Source organism: Hemiscyllium ocellatum, chromosome 26 (genome assembly GCF_020745735.1).
Source record: "Hemiscyllium ocellatum isolate sHemOce1 chromosome 26, sHemOce1.pat.X.cur, whole genome shotgun sequence".
Lineage (NCBI taxonomy): Eukaryota > Metazoa > Chordata > Chondrichthyes > Orectolobiformes > Hemiscylliidae > Hemiscyllium > Hemiscyllium ocellatum.
This window is the reverse complement of record NC_083426.1, coordinates 17860574-17877650: the sequence shown is the minus strand read 5'-3', so window position 1 is coordinate 17877650 and position 17077 is coordinate 17860574. Positions and strand designations below refer to the sequence as shown.

Sequence of the window (17077 nt, the reverse complement as noted above, 5' to 3'; positions counted from 1 at the left end):
GAAATGAATCCCTTGAACTTGTCATTGCTTGATGGTTCAGATTTAATTATTGTTAAAAAGAGATAAATGTTACTGAAGTTTTTCATTTTGCGCTGAGCACAAATGCAAGAATGTCAAATTTCAAGCAATCACAAAAGAATACTGCTTGGTTGTCAAGTTAGCATGGATTAACCAACACATTCTCAATTGCAGCATGAATTTGCAAAATCCAATATAAATATCTACCATTAGACACTATTCTGAAATTGGACAGAATTTGCTAAACAATCCTGGGTGTGCTAATAGCTACACTAAACACCTTCCGATAAACATTGCAGCTTATAACATGGCTGGTTTATAGTTTCTAGAAGCAATGGACATTTTCATGTGTGAACCATTCTCTGCAAACAGGAAGAGTACATTGTAGCCTTGTACATTTTCTGACTTACCCTGGAGCTTGGGTGTCTTATGTTGTGATCATTTGGAATTTGGCATTCTTGTATTTGTGCAACATCCTTCATTTTGTTCATCCACTGTGTTTTGGCACACACATTTACCTTATCTTTAGCTTTACATATAGTTGTGTGCACCTTGATTGAAATACTAATAATTGATAATATTAATCAAAGGCTTCCAGGATTTTCTGACCATGTAATTAAGTTGCTCAGCAATCATTTTTCAAATAATACAGGTAATATGTGAGGCAAGAAATTACACCATTCTGGCCAAAAGTGCATCCTTTGCAAATTGGTTATAAATAGTTGTGCTACATCTCACACATTGGAAACATCGAAAGGTAGGAAATAGTTCATTTTAATTAGGACCCTGCTCATCTTGCATGATCAATGCTTGATTTTCAAATTGCCCAACGGTCAATGTGTGGACTTGCATATCCCAATTTGACCCTAACCAACAGAAAGATTTAGGCTTACTTGATCATGAAACATGGAGATTTGTCATTCTTCTTGATTCCAGAGTAAAAGACTATGTGCTGCTCAACCTTCCTCCTGGCCTCCATTCCTAGTATGACAGAGAGATTGGGGTTATAATGAAGGTCAACTATCTAGATGACATTACACAGGGGATAAGTTGTTATTCATGAGAAAGTGAAAATAATATTATGAAGGTAAGATAAGGAATATTACTTTTCCATTGTGACTGACACTCATCCAGTGATAAGACTAATGACGAATGGAATTATTTACCGTGGAAGATAAGCTCAGTGTATAAAAGTGAGAGTTGATGCTGACAACTCACCAGCTGCAAAATGGCAAAGCTTTTACTTGGAACAGGTAAGCCAGCATTATCAGTTATTACCTCTGATGCTGTCAGACTTTCTTTATAAATTCAACCTTAGGATTCAAAGAAGAAATAGATAAAACTAAAGATTCCTTCTTCAAAATCGAGGCTAATTGCGAAGAAATTGATTGTTAGCTTATTGTGGGAAGCATACTGTCAAGTGCACTTCAAATGACTCATTTGATTATCCATCCCCTATTCCTCCACTAAATCCTCTGTGACAGTGCTGTGCATCCGATTGCTTCACCTGTGATGCAAAATGACATCAATGTATAGTTGTACAGATTGAACAACCATCGTTAATTCTCAGATCTACCTGCTCCTAGTGGTGAAATTAATACAAGTAAGTAGAGTTAGATTACCTTGAGTGATAGCCGCAACACTGGAAGAAATCACTTTGCGTGGCACATTTGTAATCTCATGAACCTCATGAGATTAACTGGTTAAAGTGGCAAAGGAATACCATGCAACTGCATTGGTCAAGGGCAGTGTGATTTCCTGAAGAAGTTTTCATTTGCAGGAATGCAGTCAGAAAGTCATTGGGCATTTCAATTTCTGTTCACTTCGCTGGATTATGTCCACAATTAATTGAATAGAATAATCCAATTGCTCATTGGTAATAGTTATTGTGACCTGTTCTTTCTTTTCTAAAATGCTTAATCCTGTTTGGACTGTTACCGTTCAAAGAGAAAGTTGCAGGAATCTGAGGAAACATCAGAGTCAGTAGGACAAAGTCCACTCTTTGAATGGTCACAATGAGCTAAAAGGCCCCTTTTTGTGTAGTAAGAGTCCATTACGTATCAATTGCAGTGCTTTACATGGCAAGTTAATAGGGATCCTAAACATCACATGATCTGTCTGTAGCTTGATATTGTTGGTTACCTAAACTAAATCAATTGCGTGACAACTTGAAAGAAGGTTTTACAGTAATTGTCATTTAAACTTGATATGCCGATAGTTTCAGCAGCTCAGGTAAATGCACAAATTGAAAACTTAGTATATCAGATAAAAGTAATAATTTGAAGCTAGTCATAATGAAATATTCTGCTGTTATATAAAATTATTCACTTTAAACTTTAAACTATAAACTAATTTTAAACTATCTCTTTAAACTCCTTGAGCTTGTGGATCAAATGGACAAGCTATTTTAATAAATGTACAGCGAGATTATGGTCACATGCAATCAATGCAAGCTCTTGTACTTACATCTAACACTTCAGTTTTAAGAATATTGCACATTTACGTAGCACACTTGACTTAGAAAAACATTCAATTTCTATAGTCAGGACAAGCAGGAGTGCTCCCTGATAACACAGGATTGGGAATTACACAAATCCCTCTCCCATTGTCCAAAATGTATTTCTCTTGTAAGATAAATTAACTATTGAGACAGGACTGAGTCTAATTTCTGCTCCGTGAGAATACAGATGTCAATGAGGGTGTAGGATGGATTGAAGTATCTGAGAAGCTCGTAGGGTTTATAGAGGTGGAAGATGTCTGCCTTTGCAATGGAGAAACTATTGGCTTAAAATTTCAATGATGCACTGAATGCAACATAAATAGTTTGGAAATCTAGTTAACTCTGAAGCAATGATCAGGAAGGAGTTGGTGGGAAATTATGAGATGAGGGCTCTAGATGATGACTTTCAGTATCTGTATATGGTCTCAGCAAAAGGCAGTATAGAGTAAGGAACAGAGTTCAATCCAGGAAAGTTGTTAGCAGTCCGCAGTCATTCATATAAGGCCAATGTTGTGAATCCTTGAACCTTTAAGCATATTTCAATCATAATATTGTCCTCATTCTATGTTCTTCATTACAGCATTGGTCTTGTTGGCATGCCTGGAACTGGGTAAGTCTTTGTGCTTTTCAAGCTTTTGTAAACTCCATGCAATGAGTAGAGACTCTGTGCTGACTGTCATTTGTTATCACTGGCAGGCTCTGCCTACAGACTGGTTTGTTACTTTACAAACTGGGCTCAGTACAGACCAGGAGCAGGGAAATACAAGCCAGAGAATGTGGACCCTTGCTTGTGCACACATCTGATCTACGCTTTCGCTGGAATGAAGGACAATCAAATCTCCACCTATGAATGGAATGATGCAACCCTTTACCACTCATTCAATGGCCTTAAAAACAAGTATAATCATTATCTTAAATATTGCTAATGCATCACCAATACTTAGAATAGCTCGAGGTTCTTGTTATATTTAGATGTGTATTGAGTCTCGGACTACTCTGGTGCACATGCTGATATGTATGTTTCATAGAGAGTACATTGTGCCCACATCTGTACATGTTGAAGAACATTCGGCTTTGGACAAAAATGTGAATTCGACACCATTTACCAACACAGAATGATTGAAATGGCCTTTGCATTTAAAGGATTCCAACTAGCAAGGCTTCAACCATCACCTTTTAAATATTTCACAATATTGATACTGCTTACTAATATTGCAAATGGACAAAGAGCGATTTTGATCCCCTGTTTTTAAACTGCTCAGTTGCCACTTAGGCTAGTCTGTCCCTGAGAAAGCCTGGTGACTTGCTCGCATTGGTTTGAGCTGGTGGCTCACCATGATTTTCTCAAGGGCATTTATGAATGGGCCGCCCCTGCTGGCCTGGCCAGCAACACCCTCATTCCTAATCAAATAAAGACAGAAGGTGCTTGTCTCCATCATGGACAAAGCAATCTGCTTGATCCACCCCTTTCCATAAACACATTCACCATTAATACATAGTCACAACAACGATCGGACAGAATTGAGGTGTATGAAGGGCTAGCAATTGGTTTTGGGTGAAACAAATTTTGTTAGTGCTTATCATTGAGAAGGTTGAATTTATCATCTACAGCCTTCATTCCTGACTTTCCCACCAACTACGTAATGGCTGCTGTTTCAGAATGAGCCAAGTTACTCAGTTACTCATGTTTTATTCAGTTGAGCTTCCAAGTCCATATTCTCTCCATCTCAAAAGTGGCCTCCTTCCACCTTTGTCATATTGACCAGCTTGTCTAATGCTTCAACCCATTTTCCACCTTCATCAACACCATTAACATCCTAAATCTCAATGGCACAAAAATCACCCTCAATCTTGCCTCTAGAGTGGCAGGACTTTGATATTCAAGATATACTGCTGCAATGCATCATCTTCTTCAATGGTACTTTCCAAACTTGTGGCCTCCACTACTGAGCTGCATTCCTGCTCAATTAAAATTTAGCACCAAAAGAAGAAAATAGACAGTAGACAATAGATGCAGGAGTAGGCCATTCTGCCCTTCGAACCTGCACCACCATTTAATATGATCATGGCTGATCATCCTCAATCCCTGCCTTATCTCCATAACCCTTGATTCCACTATCCTTGAGAGTTCTATCCAACTCTTTCTTAAAAAAATCCAGAGACTGGGCCTCCACTGCCCTCTGCATTCCATACAGCCACCACTCTCTGGGTGAAGAAGTTTCTCCACATCTCTGTCCTAAATGGTCTACCCCGTATTTTTAAGCTGTGTCCTCTGATTCAGCACCCACCCATCACCGGAAACATGTTTTCTGCCTCCAGAGTGTCCAATCCTTTAATAATCTTATATGCCTCAATCAGATCCCCACTCAGTTTTCTAAACTCAAGGGTATACAAGCCCAGTCGCTCCAGTCCCGCCATTCCAGGAACTGACCTCGTGAAATAGTACTTTGTTTAGGACCACAAATAGTACTTTGTTTAGTAGTTGCTAAAGTGTTTATTAATGCATTTATCTATGTTCCTTATTCTAACAGAACAACTTATTTATTTTTATGACAGAAATGGAAACCTTAAGACACTCCTGTCCATTGGAGGCTGGAACTTTGGAACTCAGAAGTAAGATAAAATATTTCGGCTTTGGGTGACAAGTCATTCTTTTCCAATAGTGTGTAATGTTAAAAAAAAGGGGCAAGAGATGCTTTTTGAAGTGATGACCATGTAGTTTTACACATATTATTAGTTCGTGAAAGTATTGTGACGATGTTCTGCTGTCTAAATTATAAGTAGTTATGATGTGATGTCTATCCAAACGAAAAGATCGCTTCATTTTTATAGACTTATTTTAAGTTAATACACCTAATGAAGATTGATTGAATTGATTATCAGCAGCAATGCAACACTCTAAAATTATATTTTTCTACATTGTAATTAGTCTCCTGATCCAGTTTGCAAGTTTAATAGATGTGGAGTTCTTGAATATTCTTGGGACAATTGCAGAAACCAAAATGCACTTATTTCAACATTGCTTCATTCTACCCCCCTCTAGATTCACTGCCATGGTTTCCTCATCAGGAACTCGCCAAGTTTTCATTAAGTCTGTGATTAGCTTCCTGCGCGGTTATGGGTTTGATGGTTTGGATATTGATTGGGAATATCCTGGATCAAGAGGCAGCCCCCCACAAGACAAACATCTCTACACCGTGTTAGTGCAGGTAGACCACATGTATTTATGCTTATTTCACTAGCTAAAACAAAGTATCTTTCAGTCTTTGTTTCAAATGTAGATTACCTTTCAGGGTGTCCACCAAGGATAGAGGTACAAGGATAGGCATTTGAGCTTCTACTGCCTGCTCCATGCCATTCAATGCAATCATTGCTGACCTATGACTTAACTAACGATTATAGAAGCTGATGTAAATTGCAGTTTCACAGACTTTCTTGAGCATGGAAGTGTAATATTCAACCATGAGAAATATCAATTTAGACAGAAAAGTATTTTGATTGCAATCTCCTTACTCACTGTGATAGAATTCTGTCCTCTGGCTCTTGAGTCCTAATAGCTATTCCAGGAAAGTAAATCTGCCATTCTTACTCGGTCTGGCCTATATGTGAGTTCAGATCCACAGCCATCAACTGCCCTGTAAGTAATTAACACTAACGTAGCCATTGTCTCTCAAATCCTGTGAATGAATTTTTTAAAAGTTCCATTTATGTAGTTGAACTTCTGGCCATACCGAATGGTTATGAAGAATATTATCTGACGTTTGGATTCATTTTATAAAAGCAGCAAATTTATTAGGCTCTGTTTGAAACTGTCCAGTTTGTGTGGATATGTTGCAAAGTGAATCTTTGTTTACTTTTGACTTCCAGGAATTGATGGCAGCCTTTGAAGCTGAGGGGAAAAGCACAGGCAGACCAAGACTGCTGCTCTCTGCTGCAGTTGCTGGTGGGAAGAGTAACATTGATTCTGGCTATGAGATTGCTCAGCTTGGAAAGTAAGTACCTATGTTTGTCATACAGGACTCTCTATGTGGCGAAATCCTTTATCCTTGCACTTACTTGCTAGTTCAGGAAAAGTAATTACTTAGCAGACAAGCTAAACAGAACTCAGTTAAGAATCTAAATACAGGTAATTTTGCTTTAACATGCGTTTCTTTAACACAAGTTTGCTGTAACGCAATTAATGAATTGGGGACACGGTTTCTAAAGCACGAACTTTTAAAACATGTGTTACATCGCCTACACTTTAAGCACTTTATCTAAAGCAGGATTTCCCTAGGATACAGGATTGCCCAAGAATGCAACCATCATGCTACAGAAGAACTATCTTTGAGACTATCTCAGATGAATATAGACCTATTGCTTCAAAACCTGCCTGAGAATTTTGCTGATCACGTTGTAATAATCAGTGGCTAGTGTGTTTCATTAATTTCCCAATCTGTTTTTCAAAGCAATCTTGGGGCATTGCAAAAAAAAACCTCTGAAATTATTTAAATATTATGGCAATACACAAAAGGAGCTCAGCACTGTAACATTTTGAGTCAGACTTTACAAGTTAAAAATCTACTCAAGGATGTAAACATCTGTTTTCAACTTGAAACTCCTATGCCAATATTCAGGGAATGCTGCATATCTATCTTCCAGTTGAGAGGATAAATTGGAATCTAGCCTGCATTGTTAAATAATGGAAGGTCTCTTAAAGAAATATGAAAGAAGAGCTTCCCTTTTACTCTGTCCAACATTCATTCATCAGCCCAACGGCACCAGATCCCTTTCTTCACTAGAAAACCCAACCCAAGCCAACCTGACTGCTTATGGACCTCCCCATCAATTCCCCCCAGCTGCAACTCCACACCACCATCCCACCTCCCTACATGTAAGGTCTGACTGGACTCCCTCACCCACCTCCCAGGGAGGTGAAGGGTGTTCCATTGGGCATTTATCCCAATACAATAGTGAGTGCATGTCAGAAATTATCTATCAATCATGAACCACTTTGGGGTATCATGAGATCATGAAACATCCATTATAAATGTTACATTTTGCTCTTTTTCTGTAGTCAGAGCACATTTATTTATTGACCTACACTTCAACCATTTAGTTCAGTAAACACGCTCTCAGTATAACTCACATTTCCTCTCATACAGAGTTATTGACTTTTTCAATGTGATGACATACGATTTCTTTGGACCCTGGAGCCATACCACTGGAGAAAACAGCCCTCTTTATGCTCTCTCTAATTCCCAAAGTGCTCTAAACTTGGAGTTTAATGTGGTACGTACTCATGAAAATCAAATTCAATTGTTTCATTATTTTTATTGATAAATAGGTAACTACCTTCAATCAGATTGCTTGCAAAGTACTTTGATGTATTTTTTTTTCCCTGCAGAACTATGCAATGAATTACTGGAAAGAAAAAGGAGCTCCTGCAGAGAAACTGAATGTTGGATTCCCTACATATGGCCACACCTTCAGACTGACCTCATCTGCCACTGGAGTTGGAGCCCCAGCATCAGGTGCTGGACCAGCTGGGCCGTACACCAGACAAGCTGGATTCTTGGCATATTATGAGGTATGAATAGTATTTGAGCTTCTTTATTCTTTAAAATTTACATTCACAAATACTAACTACACAAGGACCGAAATATACCCTTCAAAAGGATCAAGAACGTCTACATTATTCGCACCATATAAAGGTCTTGAGGTGGATTAAGTAACATCTTATGATGTACCTTACAAGCAATTGCTGCCAAAATATCAATGCTCAGCTTGATGCCAGGGGAACAAGAGCTCAGACACCTGTTATCATCCACGGACATAACAGACATGATGGCTCACTCGCCATCATCAGAAATTGCCCAACTATCTTACTCAGCAAGGCTCCTTAGTTTTCAAAAAACACTTTCCTAAATCATAATCCGTACCATCTAGAGGGACAAGGACAGCATATGCATGGGTGCAATAACACAAATAAATTCCCCTCCAAAGCACACACAATACTGACTTGCAACAGTATTGCCATTCCTTCAATATTGCTAGGTGATAATCCTGGAACTGCCATCCTCACAGCGCTATGGGTGCATCCACATCAGATGGAGTGAACCAATTCAACAAGGCTTTTCACTACCAGCACCAGAGCCATTAAGGATGGGTAGTGAAAGCTAGTTTAGCCAATGAAGCCCACATCTTGTGAATGAATATTAAAATCTTACCCTCCACAGCAAATTCTAGTTTACCTTACACAATAGTTTGGGTCAATCCTTCACAGTCTGTGCACTGTATGTGAGCATGTTTGTATTGGAAAGGCAAGGAAGCTGCTATTGATGTCAGCTCCTAAATAAACATATATGTGTGAATAAAGTGCAGATATGCCTTTGGCTTCTCCAGTGCCCCAGCTTTGGAACAGGAAGTATACTGAATCATTAATTATCTTTTAATGAAATTACTATGAATTAAGATGTTTTCAACAACAAAAAAGAAGAGTGCCTCCAATTTGTGTGTTGTAATTGAGAGAAGATAAAACCAACAAAGCAATGTGAAAATAAAAGGATTGCCACTCAGGATTTTTGTGCTAATATCTCACTCTTCTGTTAGATCTGCACATTTTTGCAAAGTGCCACCATGAAATGGGATGCTTCACAGATGGTTCCATATGCTTATAAAGGAAATGAATGGGTTGGATATGACAACGTGCAAAGCTTTAAGGACAAGGTATCTTTGATAAATGTTATAAACTTTTCATTTAATACTTTTTGCAATGTGTGATTTATAGTCTGCAACCAGTTCATTATAACTAGCGTTAGAATCACGTTGTGATGTTAAACAATGGTATAAGCTGAACATCACACCATTTGACAAAGGAAGCTTAGAGGATGCACTTTATGAGACAAAGTATATCTAATACTGAACTTGACTCCTGAGTCTCAGCCTAAATGATGAAGCCAAGGAAAAATTGTAAACAATTTGTCTTGCAAACAAGAACTTGTGAAGTGAATTTGCGAACAATGTTTTCCAGATTGAGTGGCTGAAAAAGAACAATTATGGAGGAGTTATGGTCTGGGATCTCGCTCTGGATGACTTCTCCGGTGCTTTCTGCAACCAGGGACCTTATCCTCTTATCAACACCCTGCATACAGGGCTTGGAATCTCTGCGGGTAATTGTCACGGTTCTTTATACTTGGATTTTTTTACTTACTGCTATCACAGAATCAGCGGTCATCAATGACTAAAATAACAGAGAAATTATTTGGACACCTAAACGTATTTCACTTTTGACATTGTTTGGGGAACAACAATCTGACGACTAGCATGTTGCTAAACATTTACACGTATGGAGTTCCCAAAGCAGCACTACCTTTGCAATAAAATATTGAAACTTGTATATTTTCATAAAAACATTTTCACACATGTTAACAGGCTAAGTTGTTCATTTTTACAGGTTATATTTTCTAGTATGTATTAGCACTTAATTAATTTAAAGATGTGCAACGACTAATTATCAATTAAATGGGCAATATACTGTCATGCCAGTTTATCAAGTTTATTTATATTACAGGGATCTCAATAACATTTGTCATTCATTTTGTGCAATTTAATGTAAAATCAAACTATAGTTAAATCACATTTCAAAGTTTGCACTCTAACAAACGCACTCTATGCACATAATCAGCAATGTCACAGACTTTCTCAGCGGCTCTGAGTAAATTGATCGTGCATGCAGTTTCTTCCTGATACCACCAGGAATTGTGTTCTTCCAAAAGAGTTTAAATGCACAATCAGTCTTTGAATGGCCATGCTTATCTTCATTTGTTATCAATTTTGAAGGAAGTGATGAATCAATGAATTTTGTTTCTTTCTAGCCTGTGTCCCATCTAAAACAACACTGCGACCAGCTGTTCCTCCCACCCATGCTCCTAGTGGTGGTGGCAGCAGTGGTAGTGGTGGCAGCAGTGGTAGTGGTGGAAGTGGGTTCTGTGCTGGCAAAGCAAATGGCATCTACGCTGATCCAAAAGACAAGAACAAATTTTACCAGTGTGTGAATGGAGTGACCTACCTGAAGAATTGTGCTGTTGGATTAGTCTTTGATCCTTCTTGTGACTGTTGCAACTGGGCTTAAGTAGAAGGTAGGGGTTTTTACTCATCTAAGCAACAGTTGAAATCACCCATTCTGTGTAATTCATTCAAGTGCAATTGGTGTAAAATGCCTCATTTGGGAGCCCTAAAAAAAAAATCAAAAGCAGATCAAAATACATGGGCAAAATTTGACACGACTTTTTGGATCTACAATGTCAAGAAATCTGAAAAGGTGCAACACAAATGACAATATTTTCCTTTGGGTTAAAATGAATGATATGTTCTAAAAGCTAGTGTTATTTCCATTTGTTTATGAGATGTGAGTGTTATGAGGAAGTAGGAAAAAGTGAGGACTGCAGATGCTGGAGAGTTTTGGATATAAGCCCTTCATCAGCCAGAAACATTGACTCCCCTTCTCCTTGGATGCTGCCTGACCTGCTGTGCTTTTGCCAGAGACAAACTCATAGACTCTGCTGTTAGGAAGGCCAACTTTTATAGCCCATCATTACCATTGAGGAGGTGGTGGTGTGGTCACTGTCTTGAACTGCTTTGGTCTCTGAGGCAGTGCTCTGCTATCAGGGATGTCTGTAATTCTATTTTCACACAACAAAGTTGTAGCTTGTAATTTAGCCCAACCTGCTTTTACATATGTTTCAGAAGCTGGTTGTGGAAGTGGGGAGTTGTTGGAAATGAGGTTTTGGGTGAAATTGTGTTCCTGGGAGGGAGAGAAATGATAAAGCAAGAAAATAATTATAATTAGAAAAAGTCTCCTTATATATACTGTTTATGCCACTGACATGATATTGAAATATTATTGTTGAATGGGTGAATACTAATATATTTTTTATTTTTCAGGTTTGCCATTTATCTTCGTTGAGCACCAGTGAAGCTGTAACGGGTCTTCAATTTAATTACTGGAGTGACACAGCTTTGTAAATAATGCCAACTAATGTACCACATCTAACTTGTCTCAACTGAAGATATAAATTGCAGTTTAAACAGCAAAATAAAATCATTAAGTCATACATAAAACACTTCGCTTGGTGCATTTTTTAAAATTAAAGGCATACAACAATTTCAGGTGTAAGGAATCAGCTTCATAAATTTAGTTTTGATATAACACTTCAAGGCAGAAATATTCATTTGAAATTTTGACACAAACTCACTGTATAATATTTCCATATCTGCAGGCATCCTCACACTTCACTGAGCAAGCTGTGGTCAGCTTGATTCCCACCTGCCCATGGGGAATATTTTTATTTATTCATGGGATGTTAGTGGATTAATCAAGGCCAGCACTTGTTTCCTTTCCCTAATTGTCCTTGAAAGGATGGTGGTGTGCTGCCTTCTTCGATAGTTGCTGCCCATGTAGTGGAGGTACATCCCCAGTACTGTTAGCTAGATAGGTCCAGGACTTCAACACAATCATTGTGAAGGAATGGATATCGAGTTCTGTCCCAGGATATTTTGTTGCTTGGATACAAACTTGAAGGAAATGCTATTCATTTACACTTACTCTCCCTGTCCCTCTGGTTGATAAGCTTGTGGTTTGTAAATTTGTGTCAAAGTTGTAGCTTTGTAATTACTTGGCAGGTTGCATCTTGTGGGTTTGCTATGTTCTGAACTGTATTGAACTTTTCAGATGTTGTGGATCTGCAGCAGGATTTTGGTGGTGTTTCTTCTTGCCTGGATAGAATATAGGACCAGATTATAGATTGTTGTTCTAATGGTATTTATCTACCCCTAAATCTGAATGCTTCTCTGTGGGTGCAAAAAAAATGAGACAAATAGAATTAAAAATCTGAAACAAAATACAAAATTGTTTTCTCCAAAGTTATTGCATATAAGGCCTTAAGACAGAAGAGCAGAAGTGAGCAATTCAGCCCACCAAGTCTGTTCCACCATTCAATGAGATCATGGCTAATCTGATAATCCTCAACTTCATTTTCCTATAACCCTTGATTTCCTGACTGATTAAAAGTTAAAAATTCTCAGCTTTTAGTGTACTTAATGACTCAGCCTCAGCAGCCCTCTGTGGTATTGAATTTCACCATTCACTAACCTCAAAAAGAAGAAATTCCTCCACATCACATTTAAAATATGCAAACCTTTATTCTGAGAATATGCCCTCTTATTCTATGCTCTCCCACAAAGGGAAGCAACTTTTTGGCATCTACCTTTCACGACCTCTAAAGATCTTCTTTGTTTCAATATGGTCCTTCTCATTCTTCTACATTCCAATGAGTACAGGCCCAACTTACTCAGCCTTACTAAGACAGCCCTTCTTGGTAGGAGGAGAGGGCAGAATGGAATGGATGAAATTGTGAAGAAATTGGTCATGAAGCCTCTCTAGACTCGAAATGTTAACTCTGTTTCACTCTCACAGATGCTGTCGGACCTGCTGCGTTTCTCCAGCACTTATTGCTTTTATTTCAAACTGTACTGACAGGTTCATGGTATCTTTTATGTTTGGCATTTTGTACTGAAAGAAAATAGACAATGAAATACAAGGAAATGAGGCAGCTTGAACAACTCAAACAGTCATTGTTTTCAGTTATATCGTTTGAGAAGCTCTGTGCTCTTGTCATTCCACATTTCAATTAATAAAGTTTCCTGCATTCCTTGTTGTCCTTCTCTCTTCAGAGATTGGTGACATGCAGCCCATGTGCATCTAGACTTCTTAGTAGCCTGCCCACAGTGTTCTTCATCAGTACACTGTAGCTACTGTGGGTTTCAACTACAAAACATACCACAGAAACACACCAAGTCGTCTTCGCAAGTAATTTCCAAACCCATGAGCTCTATCAAGCAAGGAGCCAAGGGAATAGGTGCAAGTGTATAGCACCAGCTCCAACTTCCACTCCAAGCCAGAAAGCATCTTGGTTTAGACCATAATCTCCACCTTTCTGTGCTTTTTATTTTCTGTACACTTTAATGTCCCATTGAAAACTTCCCTCAGAACACAGTTTTCTGCATCAATAATAATCACAGCCAATTTTTATAAGTTTGGATCTAACTTGTTACTTACCTTTAGTTCCATGGGCCCTTACGTTTCTGACTAATCTGTCACATGAGGCCCTGTCCACAAATTAGATTAGGCTGACCTATCTGCAGTTACCCAGTGTATACAATCCTCCCTTTCAGACAACAATGCAAAATTAGCAGGCTTTGAATCCTATAGTAATACACCTATAGCCAAAGAGGATTGGCAAACTGACTTACTATTTCTACTCTTGTTTCTCTTCACAGATTGGGAGACATCTCACTTGGGCCTTATCCATATTCAAATTCCTTCATATTTCCTTTGTTACTGTGTTTATTATTTCATGCACTTCCTCCTAAATAGGAAAGATTGCTTTGGCTCCCTTTTTTTACAAACACCACATAAAACACCACATCTTCAACCTCTCCACAAAAGGTACCTTTTGATCTCAAATGAGCGTAGATCTCTTGTTTGTTTTTAAATAATGACAAAGCAATTTGGGTTTTCCCTAATTTTACTCACCAAGCATTTTGATACCTTCTTACTGATTTCCTGTTCCCTTTTTAATGTTGTGGTTGCACTTTCTACATTTCTTTGGGTCTTTTTCAGCATTAAGCTCACAGTATCTGTTATAGGCTTCCCTTCTGTTCAATCTTATCCTTTTTGAAATGCTTCTTGATGTGAAGTGTATCTAGGTTTGGGACTCACCCTTTTATCTATGGGAATGTGTTTGTTCTACTCTTTCACTCTTTCCACTTTGAATGCTCCCCCACCATTGCTCTGTCACTGATATACCTTCAAGTAGTTGTTTCTAATGTACTTTTGTTAAACCTTATCATCACTTTTCAAAATAGCCTTTTCCACAGTTTAGAATGTTCATGTCCTTTTTACTTTGTTTTATATTATTTAATATGATGTAGTATTAATAAGCAGGTCCACATTTGGGATGTAGAGTTGGTTGATGCATAAACATTTCTCTACTGTATGGGTAAGGCATCCAGAAGTGAATAATTGAGATAAGACAGCACTATTATAGATGGGAATGTATGATTATAGTGTGAGAAACTGGTGGACGTAGTTTTTCATGACAAATTTTGACATGAGAATTTTGAAGGAAACTATAGGTACAAGAAGTGCAAAAAGAAATGAAGTTTCAGATGCAGAAATGACTTTCATATGCAATATTTGTTAATGCATCATTTTGTAGCACTAGGTTGTAATTCACATTAAATTGGGTTACATTTAATAATTCATACAAACCATTTGTTTTAATAAATATGCTCAATATGTTGATCAATTGTTAAGCTCCTTGACTGCATATAGTTCCTCTGGATCATCATATCTAAAATCCACCTCATACAGATGATATAACAGATCATAGTATGCTGATACTCTAAGCTATGATAAGTTTATGTGGCCTGGGAGCATTACCAAAAAAATGTATTATTGTAACAAATAGCGAAAATAAAAATATTAAATCTTTCTATAATTATTTTCACATAGGAGAATGCACAGAAAAATCTCACAATCCAAGTTAAACATATACCTTGTATAATGAAATATTCCAAATTTCTTAATTGTTCCCAATCCTCAGGTCACTTTTTAAATGCCAATTTGCTTGCCTGTTTTTTCCATCTTATTCTATCTGAAACCTCCCTCGTATGCCAAAGCCTGGCCACTGTTCTCTTTGCACTCTTATGCCAGACTGGAACAAACAATTTTGTAGTTCACCCATTTGCTTTTTAAACATTTGCCACCACATATCCATTGTCATTCTTTTCAGTAACATTTCTCAACCCGTCAGAGCCAACTCATGCCTCACACTATCGCAGTTCCCTCCATTAAGTTTCAAGAATTTTGTCTCAGGATCAACTACTTTACTCTCCACCTTGACGAAGAATTCTATCATCTTGTGGTCACTCATCATCAAGGTGTCTCTCATAGCTAGATTACCAATTAATCCTCTCTCATTGCATAATACCCAATCTAAGATGGCATGTTCTCCAGTTAGTTCCTCAACACATTTACCCAGAAAACCAGCCTGTATGCATTATAGAATTTCCTGCTCTGTGGTATTGTGACCGATTTGATTTACCTAATCATCCTGCAGATTAATGTCATCCATAATCACAGGTATTTCTTTACCGCATGCATCTCTGATTTCCTGTTTAATGTCAATCCCAACATCACCAGGTGGTGTATACTAACACCTCTCCTCCACAAATGTTTTTTGTCCCTTGATATTTCTCAGTTATGCCAAGATAGATTCTCCATTGATTGAGTTAATATAATTCCTCAATATTATGTTTATATTCTCTTTAACTAGTAATGCAACCCCATCTCTTTTTCCTTCTTGTCTGTCTTTTCTGAAAAACTGGATGTTCAGTTCCCATCCCTTCTCACCCTATAGCCATGTCACTATAATCCCAGTATATCACAGTCATTCACATCTATTTGTATGATTTGTTGATCCAATTTCATTCAGTCAAAAAGTCTTGAGGCTCATCATTATACTGTCCCTTCCTCCATTCCTGCTATTTTTATTGTGGCCCTGTTTGAATCAGGCCTTTGATCCCTCTGCCTATCACTTCTCTTTTTTCCCCTTCTGTCTTTTGTTCTTGTCCTTGATTCCCCTTACCCCATTGCATAGCTTCCCATTCCTTGTCAATTTAGTTCAAATCCTCCCCTACCACTCGAGCAAATACTCCCCCTACAGCATCAGTCCCAGTCTTGCCCAGATGTAACCCATCGCGTTTGTATGGGTCCCACCTCCCCCAGAACTGGTCCCAATGCCCCAGGAATCTGAAACTCTCCCTTCATGTGATCTCTTTAGTCACATGTTCATTCAAGATATCCTAATTAGCATGTGGTACTGGTAATAATTTCAAAATCTCCATCTTTGAGGTCCTATTTTTCAGCTTACTTCCTAACTCTCTATATTCTGCTTTTAGGACCTCATCCCTATTTTTCTCTATGTCATTGGTACCAATGAGCACCAGTCTTTGGCTGCTCATCCTCCCCATTCAGGATGCCCTCTAATGAAAGTTTTTAATGTACAGCAAACAAGAACGATTATGCACATCACAACTTACTAAAGGGAAGCAGCAATACAATCTACATGAAAGTGAACAATTTTCTTTCATGATTTTTGACAGCAAAGGCAATGGTAATGTTCTCAAATGATAACCTATAAAGTTTCAATGCATATGGTTGGTGCTGCACTGCTTTTCTTGCAGTGTTGTTATCCACAATCGAACCTCAATGTTTTCCAGCAGTGAAAATGACCTTCCTTCTGAGCTGTTTGTTATTACTTGACTCAAAAAACTGAAATATTACTTCTATATATGGGAAAGCCAATTGTACCTTATCTTGGATGATAAGTTAATACAAGACCTAGTGGCATAAAATATCCTTTATCTGAATAATTTTCCATGATATAAACTTTGAAATGTTTTTTTTCCCCAATGAGGTTAATACCAGCATTGTCAGCTTTACACCTACGGACA

At 38.0% G+C, this 17077-nt stretch overlaps 1 protein-coding gene across 1 annotated transcript; it reads left to right on the top strand.

Annotated features, from left to right (window-relative positions):
- The first annotated feature begins 1246 nt into the window (after window positions 1-1246).
- LOC132828164 (acidic mammalian chitinase-like) lies at window positions 1247-11620 on the top strand. Its single transcript, XM_060845092.1, has 12 exons — window positions 1247-1271; window positions 3099-3128; window positions 3215-3416; window positions 5075-5131; window positions 5562-5727; window positions 6386-6510; window positions 7663-7789; window positions 7905-8087; window positions 9110-9226; window positions 9531-9669; window positions 10375-10638; window positions 11444-11620. The coding sequence occupies exons 1-11, from the start codon at window positions 1247-1249 to the stop codon at window positions 10629-10631; spliced, it is 1428 nt and encodes a 475-aa protein (XP_060701075.1). The 3' UTR covers window positions 10632-10638; window positions 11444-11620.
- Window positions 11621-17077: the final 5457 nt, after the last annotated feature.